At 43.8% G+C, this 13,166-nt stretch overlaps 1 protein-coding gene across 6 annotated transcripts in view; it reads right to left on the minus strand.

Moving 5' to 3' along the window:
- The window catches only part of Mta3 (metastasis associated 1 family member 3), a 132,906-nt gene that overhangs the window by 51,737 nt on the left and 68,003 nt on the right, over positions 1-13,166 (minus strand). For all 6 annotated transcript variants that reach the window (XM_031357537.1, XM_031357532.1, XM_031357534.1 and 3 more), the window contains exon 8: positions 11,173-11,272. In XM_031357537.1, the coding sequence (XP_031213397.1) occupies positions 11,173-11,272 (100 nt within the window). The remainder of the gene's footprint in view (positions 1-11,172; positions 11,273-13,166) is intronic.

The raw sequence follows: 13,166 nt of genomic DNA on the forward strand, positions 1-13,166 counted from the left end.
AAAAAAAAAAAAAAAAAAAAAAAAAAAAAAAACCACACTAGTGAAAGAAAGATTTGAAGACAGAGAGTAGGTCGTATGGCCAGCTTTCTGTGGGGTGGGTGAGTGTAGTGTGCTTTCCTGGCATGCACCACGTGTTGGGCTGGATTTCCAGGACCCTCCCTAATAGCAGCAGCACATACATAACTTCAAGTTGTGAAAACTTTTGATAGTTTTTTTACTGGAGAGGAAGAGTCCTTTATACATGTGCACACACGTTCGAGTATACCAACAGAACTTGCCGTGCAGGACAATCAACTCTGTGTGTGTGTGAGTGTGTGCTCACGCATGTGCACGTGAGTGCCCCAGCACAGGCCCGCTGGTAAGCTGATCCTGCTTCTGCGTCTATCCCTACCACACAGACAAGCTTCCGAGCACAAGTCAAGCCTTGCAGCTTTTTTTTGGTTTGGTTTTTTGAGACCAGGTTTCTCTGTATAAGAGAACCCTGGCTGTCCTATCCATTTGCAGACCAGGTGACCGGGCCAACCTTAAACTCACAGAAGCACCTTGTGTTGATCATTTTAGACTTCACAAATGGGTGGAGGGTGGTGGCACACACGTTTAATTCAAGCACTTGGGAAGCAGAGGCAACTATCTTTGTGTTCTAGCCAGCAGGGCTATATACAATGAGACCTTGTCTCTCAATAAACCAATGAACTAATTAACTATTTAGTTAGCTAGTTAATTAAAATATATTTCTAGCTAGACATGGTAGTGCATATCTGCAATCCCAGCACTCAGGAGTGAGGCAGGAGGATTACAAATCTGAAGCCAGGCAGCCAGTGAAATCCACACAACACAAGGTTGTATTTACACTATGAAACATTAACAACATGGCTCATATAGGCATAAACTGAATTTGCTGACAGTATCAAAGGCAATAACTAGATCTGCTCAGTAACTGGCTGGACAAGGTTTGAACGAATTTAACTTTAAAATAAATCATTGCATTCTACAACACAAAAGCTCAGAAGAAAATGTCTGGGGCTGGAGAGAGATGGCTCAGTGGTTAAGAGCACTGACTGGTCTTCCAGAGGTCCTGAATTCAAATCCCAGCAACTACATGGTGGCTCACAACCATCTGTAATGAGATCTGATGCTCTCTTCTGGTGTGTCTGAAGACAACTACAATGTACTTATACATAATACATAAATAAATCTTAAAAAAAAAAAAGGAAAGAAAATTTTCGCTGTCAGTTTCCCTTGCCAGTCACTGTGTGGCTACTATTGAGGTGCTGCAGGTGGTGGGCCAGCATCCTCTGAGGGAAGCTCTACCTTCCCCACCAGGGCTGTAGCATGCTCGTCCTGCTCTTGCCTCCTGCTTACACTCTGCCAAGGTTCACAACTGATGCCTTTCTGATTCTTTGGCTAACCTCACTAATAGACCCTGTGATTTAGCTGTTTCTTTTATCTCCAAATCTGAGAGCTCTAGATAGTATTCAATACTATTATTTGAATACTAGATAATATTCAAAAGCCAATCCTAGCACTTGAGATGTGGAGGTAGCAAGGAGGTCAATGTTACTTTTGAATAAATTACACCTCTCTCAAAAAAACATAAACAACAAAGCCAGTAATCACACAAGGCTGGAGTATAGCTCAGTGCCAGGCTTGTTTTCCACCCCAGGTTTGATCAACACCTCCTCTAAAATTTTATGCAAATTAACTGTGATGCTGAAATTCTTCAAAAGATAAAGGCAATTTTTATAATTAACTGGTGCTCTGGAACCAAAATGTCAATAGAATTAAGTATGTTTGTCTCAGATGACAGCTCATCAGCCGCTTAATCGGAGGCAACCCATACTTAAGCCACAGCACAAGCTGTATGCAAGGATGTCTACTGCAGCCCAGCCGCTCAGGAGGCAGGACCTGCAGGACAGCTTCCCAGCAACCAGTCAGCTCCAGCCTGCATTAACACCACGAGACTCATTTTCTCTAGTAAGTAAACCCCAGCCTGGTGGAGTGAGTGGTGCAATCAGTAGGAGCCATTTCACTATGTGAGCCAGAGGACCCCCATTAGCCTCCACCTTCTGAGATGCAGAGATGTTGCTTTCGAATGCACTTTTGTATGATCTAACCATACTCTTTAAAAGCTTTAAGTAAAAGAACATAGCCTCTACAACAGCAGAAAACAATATTCAATAAAAAAACAAAACAAAACAAAAAAACCCACAAATTCAGTGTGCTGCATCTTCTGTGTTCCAGAACAGTGAATGGGAGACATAAGGGAACCCTGGGGACACTACACCTACCTACACCTGCTGGTGGATTTAACACTGATGCCTGCATCCATGATGGTCACTCCATACATGTGATTGCACATATATCTCAACTTAAAATCACCGATAGATTTGAAACCTAAGCCCAGGACAAGCTCGGTCTCACCTCAGATAAACACTTGGTCACTCACATCTTTTCAGTAGATCCGTGCATGCACTGCAAGAGCCATTCAAATCTAAATTCTGAAAACCATAACTGAGCACAGGCTGTTCCCTCTGCCAAAAAGCAAAGGTGTTGTCATCTGTCATCTCACTCATAACAGATGGAAATGACAAACACAAGTATTTTAGGAGAAAGACTGACAAGGAGATCTTGGCAATGGGGTTTCTCATCTTTTGTTCATTAAATAGAATCACACCGTGGTAAAAACGATTGTTGTTCGAACATTTCACCCCTGCCCCGGACTCACAGGGGCCACTCTGCCCTGTATAGATACTGGGCTTCAGCACTCGATTTGCTTGCCCAGTAGGATGTTACATGACATAACCAATCTTTAGCATGAGTTTGTGTGCATTTGGCCTGGGTCTCTTATGCTACTTGATTTGTGTTCACAAAGGCTAAGAGATACAGGAGGGCAGATGTGGCCTGCAGATAGCTTAGCAGAGTCTAGTTTACCAGAATCCTAGCAGGTCTGCAGGTGAATGTGTGAGATGAAACTTACTGGGTAAGCCTCTGCACCCTGGGGCAATGTGTGAGTGACGCCACCTGAGGACAGAGAAGACACTCATGGGGTTGCTCCAAGGTCTGCAGGCAGGCACCTCCACAGCTGATCTAGATGGAACTGAGTGAATGATGTGGTGTGTAAGTGCCACATCTGAGGTGTCTCTTCAGTGCACCCGTGGGGCCAGCAGCAGCTTCCATTCAGACTGTAGGGAGAACCACCTCTTCTTCTAGTTTTCCAGGTTCCTGTTTCCCTTCTTGGCTAACAGGATTCTGAAGGAACTTTCAATGAATGTATGGCCTGAACATCATCATTAGAATCTGCATCCCAGAGAACGCACACTTTACCTGGGCCATGATTAAGCACACCACCTCTCCCACACGTTTTTAATGCTAACTACCGATTGGCCCAGGAACAATTTCATAAAAATGTTACACTTTTAACTCCGATACCAACTACAGCATTCAAGATAATAAGTCAATTCAAAACTTCCTGACCCCGGCCGGGTGGTGGTGGCGCACACCTTTAATCTCAGCACTTGGGAGGCAGAGGCAGGTGAATTTCTGAGTTCGAGGCCAGCCTGGTCCACAGAGTGAGGTCCAGGACAGTCAGGGCTATTCAGAGAAACCCTGTCTTGAAAAACTAAAAATAAAATAAAAAAAAAAAACCCAAAACTTACTGAACCCAACTTTTTCTCCAAGCAGGTGAATAAATGCTTATGAATAAATCTAAAACTGTGATCAATGTATAAGTTTTTATACCTAAAACGTGTACCATCCACTTTCAATTTTTGCTTCAATGGGAACAACAGACAGAGATCATATTTCTTTCTATTTTAATAGGCAAAGTGCTTTTTTAAAATTGAAAATAGATTCTTTTCTCATACAACATATCCTGATTTCAAGCCTTAGATGATATTACACCTGGCCGTGGGTGGTGAGCACCTGCAATCCAGGCACTTGGAAGGCAGAGGCAGGAAGGTCAAGAGGTCAAGGCCAGACTCAAATACATACTAAGTGTCAGGCTAGCCTGGGCTATATGAGACTCTGCCTCAAACTCCACTCCTCATGCCCCTCTGTCATACAACTGTGCTCTGAGGCAAAGCCACCCCAGCATGAGTTCAGCTGTGCCTGCTTGCAAATGTTCATCACAGCCACACTTGGTGACCATGAGCTTCATTCTGACAAGAGGAGGGGTGGGGTGGCTTGTGACACCCAACATATCCAGCCAAGTATCCACATACCCCGCACCCCCAGCAAGTTGTATGTAATGTTACCCCAATTGTACCTGCCTCCGGGAGGGGTAGATACACAGGCTGGGAAAAGTGGGTGCTGGTGGTGGGAACGTCTGCCGTCTGTGTAGCCCTGGGAAAACCTTCTCCATGTTGGATGAAGACCTTCTGGTGTGGTTGCTTTAGGGCCACACACTCTGCAAGTGAGCTAGTAAAGTCACTGCTTCCCCAGGGAGAATTGTGGTAGAATCAAACTATGGTTTGCCATTGGGGCTTTGTGAGGAAGGGAGCAGATGTTGCATTGCCAACTCCCCAGGGTAAAACTTCTATAGATAACCTCCCAAAATGTAGAATTTGAAACATATTAAAATAATTGGGAACATACACATTACCTCTGACCACAAACCCCCATAAAGAAAAAACAATTAAAAAAAGAAAGGAAGGAAGGGAGGGAGGGAGAGACAGAGGGAAGGAAAGGAGGGAGAGAAAGAGAGAGAGAGAGAGAGAAAGAGAGAGAGAGAGAGAGAGAGAGAGAGAAAGAGAGAAAATACTATGCCTGGTGAGACATGTAGCACTCAGGTGGCGGAGGCAGAAGGATTGTAAATTCAAGGCCAGCCTAAGCTACACAGCAAGACCCTGTCTTAAAAACAAAACAAAACACAACAAAACACAACCAACCAAACAAGGAAAAGGACTATTCAAAGTAAATCTAAAAGTAGAAAATAAAGAACAGAAAACAATAATCTCATTTTTATGAATAAAAAGTTATATGGCAAAGCTATCAAAGAAAACACAAAACTTTCTTTCCTCTCTCCCCCACCTCTGTGTATGTGAGTAAAATACCACAGCCACAAAGACAAAGACTGAACATCAATGCAGCCCTAAAGAATACTACACAAATGACAAATGTCATAAACTATGAGCAGGATTTAGGAGCAAGAAAGAGCTGCTTCTCTGCTCTACTGGACATTGTTGAACAGCTGGTCAACTGGAATAAAGCCCCTTCACTAACCCATTACACAGTACCACATTATACTATGTTAGTGCAGAAGAAAATTACTATTTAGGAACAAATACTTAGTAATACAGAAATAGCCCTTCTGAAACTTACTCACAAGTTGTCTGAAAATAACTGACAAATGACCACTTAAATAACTCATGTGTAGTTAAAACTGATAGGTGGTCACTGTGTTTTTTGGCTTGAGCACCTGCAGTAGGCCCCATAGACTAGACCAAATCAGAATGGAGACATTTCTGCTAAAGCCAAGTGATCAATTACAGTAGGAGTCTCATATCCAGAAATGTCAGGGCCCAGCTTCTGTTAGGTCACAGGGGTAAAATACTGTCTGATGCCAGGAATGTAGATGAATCCAGTAGATGCTTACATTCACTTGTTCTAAGTTTGTTCTTTGGACTCTTAGCCATAGAGAGATGATGAAGCAGATGAGGTAATGACCGTGGAGTCAAACTAACAGGAACACAGGGCGCCTTTGTACTGTGTCTAGACTCCACAATACAAAGCCATGGTTTCATTAAGATATTATAAGCATAAGCTGTTATCAACTTACATTTCTAAGTCCAAACCTCTTTTCAAAAATTCTGGAATATTTAAAATTCTCTATTGTAGCCGGGTGGTGGCGGTGCATGACTTTAATCCCAGCACTTGGGAGGCAGAGGCAGATGGATTTCTGAGTTTGAGGTCAGCCTGGTCTACAGCGTGAGTTCTAGGACAGCCAGGGCTACACAGAGAAACCCTGTCTTGAAACCCCCCCCCCAAAAAAAATTCTCTACTATATTCCCCCCACATTCAAATCCAATGATCTTCTGAGGTTCCCTGCATTAGTGCAAAAGTACTGGCTGAAGAGTCTCAATTGGCAGAATACTTATCTGACATGCACAATGTCCCAGGTCCAGTCAGCAGTGCCAATAACACCTGTTACAGTGATGCACAACCTGGCTGCAGTGCTCACGATACAGAGGCAAGATCATTAGAAATCAATACAACACAAGGAAGTTCAAGGCTGAACTACAATACTTAAAGCCTTCCTAAAAAACTAAATGTTAAGAAGAAAAAAAGCAATGCTTGGAGCCAGCAAAGGGTTTCGTGTGTAAAGACACTTGCCACCAAGCCTGAGCACCTTCGCTAACTCCCAGGTTGTCATCTGGCAATGCACATGCGGAAGTGTACACACACTGGCAAACACACACAGTCAGGGAGGTTGCTCAGAATAATGCCTGACTGGAGTCCAGAAGACCCCGAGAAAGAGCTGGGGTGAGGAAGGTGCACCTCAGAGACATTGCATAGGAGCAGGGAAGATCATCTGTGTTACAGACATTAGCGCTGTTCCAATACCTGCATCCATCTCTGACTGAACCAACACAGCCAACCTTCCTCAGTCCAGACCTGCCACTGGAAAGCCTGCCTGTCACCAGTCCAAGGAGATGGGTCCTTATGTAGCCTCTTAGCTGCTTGGTGCCTTGGGTTTGTTACCTGTAGTGCATCCTGGTGTTCAAGGCCACAACAAAAATATCTTTCTTTGACTCTGCTCCCCAAGCTACTTAGTTTTCAGAGTCTAGGCGGGAGAGAAAAGCCAGAGCACTACCCTCCGGGAGCAAAATGTGTCCCTGACAATGCTGATGCTGCCCTGCAGGCCAAGGGGTGGTGTTGTGACCAACATCACAAATAGAGGTGGAGCAGGAGCACTCTGCCAATGCCAGTGACAACAGAGTGACAATGCTTCAGTCCAGGACAGACTGCATATGTCACACATACAATACTGGCAACCATGGTCACACTACCTGGTGACTTCACGGCCATCTTTCTTTGTGTGAGACCTCCATGGTGTTCCCACAGGGAGGAAGGCAGCGCTTGACTACACTGCTTACCACCCAAGCGAGGGGAAGGGTGTCAGCTGTGTAAGCGTTTCTCGTTGATGTTCTCTCCTGTGTATGCTATATAAAATACGTTCTATTTTATGAAGTGAGTAATATAAACTCTCAATGACCTCAGTATATTTTGTTGTTTGCATTTTGAACTCTTGATCTGCCTGCTCCTACCTCCCAAGAGCTAGGACTGCGGAAGTGCACTACCAACCAGGATCTTCTGTATCTGTTAACAATGTAAACCTTACAAATCTTAGATTAGCAACACTTGAAATCTGCAGTTCAGCTGCATTCATGACAGACCTTAAAAAGAGGAAGTCAGAACTAGGCGTAAACAATTACCTGCCCCCAAAATATCACTGTTGGTTGACAAGAGGTATGGGTGTTCTAGTTGAGCAAATGGTCTAGGAATGCTAACACCTGCTGGAGTCCCCTTTCTTAAAGCTCCCAAGGAAAATGGACAGTGAAAGACCACTATGAGCTTTTCATGTATCCCATCTGGCAAGCAATCCCCAAATTCTGCATGCAGAGGTTAAGCATCAATTTTAACCAGGCCCACCCAGTTTGTACATCAATTCCTAGGACCTTAAGATTCCAACTGAACCTGAAGCTATAGCAGTTTAAATAGGAAGTCAAGGTCTTCCATACGTCTGTCTGTCTGTCCAACTCGTTCCATCCCTCAGTCTTTCTGTTTCTCTCTGCTCTGTCTGTCTGCCCCTCTCTCTCTCTCTCTCTCTCTCTCTCTCTCTCTCTCTCTCTCTCTCTCTCTCTCTCTCTCTCTCTCACACACACACACACACAGACACCATACATCTTCAAGAATAGCTAATCAAGAAAGATAAGCATAAATACCCCTGGCGTTCTAATGAAGAGGAGGCAGGGCAGGCAGAAAAGAAAGCTGGTGGAGCAAGAGAGGCCTTGGTAGAAACAAGAATGGATATGATTCAGCAACACAGCCCACAACTTCCCGAGCCTCCAGGTCTACTTCTGTTTAAAAAAAAAAAAAAATACTGTAGTAATGAGCTGAGTGTATGTGATGACATGCACCCTTAATCCTAGTATGGTGGAGCTAGAAACAAGTGAATTCAAGGTCAATCCGGTCTACAGACTGAGTTTAGGCCAGCTAGAGCCACACAGTGACACTGTCTCTAAATAAATTTATCTTAAATTATATATTACTGTAATTTTGAAAGTATGTGTGATAGAGTGACCACTAAACAAACAGAGATGGGAATAGCAGAGAGTCAAAAGTCACCTTCTTAGAGAGTACATAATAGTATGGAGCCTATTCTACACTGGTACATACCTGTTCATTGTAGCACATAAGGGGAGGCAGGAGCAGTCACCTGACTAGCACACAAGTGTCACGGCATAGACATACCCACAGATCACGCACATAGTAAAGTAGGTCTTCTAGTAAGTACACAGACATATACATCTGTTGTTTTAAATGCTTCTTTTATAAATAATCTTCAACCATTGTGATGGCATCATCTGACATCTTGATGACTCTGGAGGCTGAGGCAGGAGAGTTGTCTCAGGCTCAAGAGTTTCAAGTTAACCTGAGCCGGTCTTCCTCTCAAAAGAGGAAAACACATATCCTATTGCAATACTATATTACATATAGTTTTGTAATAACGTAATACATTATGTATATGTATGTATGTGTGTGTATGTGTGCATATGTATATGTATAAAGCACCTTCACAGACAAGACACATCCTGAACTCCTGAACTCTGCCCTCTGAACAAATGTGCTGTATGTTCTCTAGCAGAGGGACGCAGAGTCACTGTGGCTCCCAGGCCCACACATGGGCTCCATCAGGCAAATCGGCCCCAGCCACCAACTGCCACACATCAGGGACTGGCTTTCCCACTCTGGGTCCTCAGTCAGGGCAGAAAGCACCTGCTGGAGTGTAATAGGAGCACATGCCCAGTTTTCTCTGCGAAGCAGGATTTCCTGAGAATGGTTAAATGACAAAGGACTGGTTACAGATAACACTCTATTTATACAAAGCAAGAGCATGCAGCGTTGGGGACGGCTTCCTGAGTTCCTAAAATGGTAAGAAAAAGCACGTGTTGGCTGGTGTCAGTCAGCCAGAGAAAGCATGCCCAGCATGTGGGAAACTCAGTCAATGCATCATCTTTATGCAGCAAGGGGGATGGGAGGCGGTGCTTGTGCTCCACAGAGCAGGGAAACATGGGAGGAGGCTGGAGAACTCTTGAAAACAAAATCCAGGAGGTTTGGCTTACCAGACAGAGCTCATTATTCCATGGAGTGACTTGGTGACAAACCAACAGAATGAACTACACTTAGGTGGGTTAGGAGGTAAAGGTGCTAGCCCCCAAGCCTGGTGACCTGAGGTCAACCCCTAGAACCCACAGAGAAGGAGGGAATGCTGGGAAGCTGTCCTGACATCCGACGGTGCACACATACACACACTAAAAACAGAAACACATAAAAAAGAAAAGTACGGGTCACACTGAGACTACACTTGGGGTTATCCATTTCCACCCTGGTATGCGGAGATTTTGCAACCTGTGGCCACATTCTGAAGGAACAGGGCACAGGAGTCAGCATGCTGATCAGTACCAGTTGCAGCAGAAAATAATTGTACACGAGTTCACAAAAGATGTTGTGAAATCTAAAATACAAAATCGTGAGTAACAACAAAAGAGAAGTTTACAAATGTAATAGACCACGAATAATGTGAGCCAGCCTCAGAGGCTTAGGCAAGAGGTTCTCTTGAGCCCAGAATTCAAAGCCATCTTAAACCTGAGCAACACCAGGCAGTGATGACCCACGCCTTTAATCCCAGCACCTGGGAGGCAGAAGCAGGCAGATCTCTAAATTTAAGGCCAGCTTGATCTATAGATCAAGTTTTAGGATAGCCAGGGCTATACAGAGAAACCCTATCTTAAAACAAAACAAACAGGGCTAGAAAGATGGCTCAGAGGTTAAGAGCACTGTCCGTTCTTCCAGAGGTCCTGAGTTCAATTCCCAGCAACCACATGGTGGTTCACAACCATCTGTAATGGTCTCTGGTGCCCTCTTCTGGCCTGTAGGCATACATGCAGGCAGAATGCTGTATACATAATAAATAAATACATCTTTAAAAACAAACAAATAAAACAAACAAACAAAAAAACCCCACAAAACAATAAAAAACCCAAACCTTCTATGTCAGCATTTGAGAAGCTGAGGCAAGAGGATTGTAGCTACCGGTCAGACAGGTCTATTGAGTAAGACCTTGCCTCAACAACAATAGGGGCAGGAGAGATAGCTTAGTGGTAAAGGTGCTTGCTGCTAAAGCCTGACAACCTCAGTTCAACTCCCAGACCTCTGTTGTCCTCTGACGCTATCCAAACACCATGATATATTCATGCACCTATATGCACCATACATTCACACACACCACAAAGTTAAATTAAAACAGCAATAAAACCCACACCAAGTAATCATGGCACTGAGACGGAGGCAAGAGGATCAGATTTTCAAGGTTCCTCCATATCAACACAGTGAGTTCAAGGCCAGCCTTGGCTACATGAATCCCTGTCTCAAATGTCTTTTTAATAAACATTTGAGTGTGTGATGAAATGTGTGTGAAATGCCTGAATATAAGAAAAGTATAATAAGTATGAAAATGTCATAATAAAACACAATATTTGAACACTAAAATTTATTAAAAATTAACCCCAAAATTGAAATGCAGTTACCACAGCAATAGTCTCAATAGTGATAGCAACAGTGATCCTTTAGGTATAAAAGAAGAATAAAATACTGTATGTGACCTAAGGCCAAGTAAATAAATGAACAGGGAAGAGCACAAAGCTGGAAGAAAGCGCACGCCAGAAGGTGAGGTGTGTCCCACTACCCTCCACCCACTCCCTAACACTGTTCACTTGTCTCTGCTCACAAATAAGAGATCACTCAGGAGCCCAGTTAACCAACCTCTAACCTGAGTCAACTTAGTAGTCAAGGGCTAATAGCCAGAGATCTCTGAGTCTCTGGAACTGTTATAATGGCTTTATAATTGAGCAAGCAGCAAAAGAGAACCCCAAATGGTAAAAGGCTTCTTACCAAGGTGATGTCTCGGGAGGCCGCGGCCGCGCTCATATGCAGGCTGGGTTGCCTCACGGAGCTGCTGCAATCCAGGGCACGGGCAAATGTTCCCACGGCACTGAGGAAGTCAAACACAGATGAGAACAGTAAGCATGCTACTCCTTTAATAAAAGATTATCACGGGCTAGTGAGATGGCTCAGAGGGTAAGAGCACTGCCTGCTCTTCCAAAGCTCCTGAGTTCAAATCCCAGCAACCACATAGTGGCTCACAACCATCTGTAATGAGATCTGACGCCCTCTTTTGGTGTGTCTGAAGACAGTTACAGACTTATTTAATAATAAATAAATCTTTGAAAAAAAAAATTCTCACCTCTCCAGCCCCTCTGTCCCAGCTTGCTTTTTAGGGCTGGAATAGACACTATAAACAAAGCAGCAATGGAAGGGAGAAGTTTATCTGCCTTGCCAGTCCCAAGTCACAGTCCATCACTGAGGGAATGCAAGGCAGGACACTGGAAGCAGAAGCTAAAGCAGAGACCATGGAGGAGTGCTGCTCGCTGGTGTGCACATGGCTTACTCAGTGACCCAGGACTACCAGCCGAGGGGAGCACCACTCACAGTGGGCCGGACCTTCCCCTATCAATCATTAATCAATACACCTTACACTTATCTACAGGCCAATCTGAGAGGGGTGTTCTCTCATTTGAGGTTCCCCTTTCTTAGGCGACCCCAACTTATGTCAAGTTGCCTAAAAACTAAGCAGTACACTGTCTGTTATTTTTCGTTTTATAATTTTATGTGAGTAGGGTGTCTGTGTGTGTATGTGTGTGCGTCTGTATGTGTGTACTATATGGAATGCAAAGCCATATGTGTATCTGTGCACACAGAAGTCAGCTCCAGCATTAGTGGTAGGAGCTGACCCCTCATTTGTGAGGGAGTCGTTCATACTAGAAGCCAAGGGTTTACACCTAGGACAGCAATTCAGGGGACCCCAGAGTCTCCCCACCACTGGGCCTCACAGGCATACACCCAGCACACTCAGGTCCTGAGGCCTTTACACCTTAGCAGTGTGAGCTTTACGGGCAGCCTCGTCCCCAGCCCCTGCCTTTATGTTCTAACTGGAAGCAGGAGCTACAGCAGAGACCATGGAAGAGGACTGTACTCTGGGATAATAAATCACTAACTGTAAAAAAAAAAAAAGGGGGGAAACAAGCTGTTGGATGTTTTAGAATTAAGTATCAATTGAAAAGTTTAACACAGACTGAGTAATCCTGAGAAGTACTGACGTGACACCGTAAAAAATTCCATCCTAAGCTTTGTTTCCCATACAAACTCATCTGAATGAAGGATGGTGTGGTGGCAAATCCCTTTAATCCCAGTGCTCAGAGGCTGAGGCAGGAGGATCTCTATGAGTTGAGAGCCAGCCTAGTCTACATAGTGAGTTCCAGGCCAGCCAAGGCTACATAGTGAGACCCTATCTGAAAACAAAGCAACAACAAAAAGACATTGCATGAAATCCCTTTTAGGCTCTGTAAAATACATATGAAACATAAAAGACTCATGTTTAGTCTTGGGACTCATCCCTAAGACAACTCATCATGCAGATGCCAAATCTGAAACAAACCACAAACCTGAACTCTGAAAAGCTCTGGTTCCAAGCACTTGAACATATGTAGGTGATTATAATTCAAGCAAGGGAAAAAAAAAAAAAAAAAAAAAACCAGCCCAAACCTGTGTGGTCATAGAGAAGGAAGGGAAGATGGAGTCTAAAATGCCAGAGGACAGATCATTTGGTATTCAGAATGGAACACATCATTTGGTATTTAGATGTGCTCAAAAATAGGAAGAGGAAATTAACCGAGAGTTTGACTACCACTGTGAAGCAAGTTCTAAATATCAACTGTGAAATCCCAGTAACGTTTCTCACATAGACTGTTATAACAGAAACCCCTTCCTGTGGTGACTCAAAATAATACATTTTTTACTATATCTTTTTTTTTTTTTTTTTTTTTTTT

This window comes from Mastomys coucha, unplaced genomic scaffold, assembly GCF_008632895.1.
Source record: "Mastomys coucha isolate ucsf_1 unplaced genomic scaffold, UCSF_Mcou_1 pScaffold6, whole genome shotgun sequence".
In the NCBI taxonomy this organism is placed as follows: domain Eukaryota; kingdom Metazoa; phylum Chordata; class Mammalia; order Rodentia; family Muridae; genus Mastomys; species Mastomys coucha.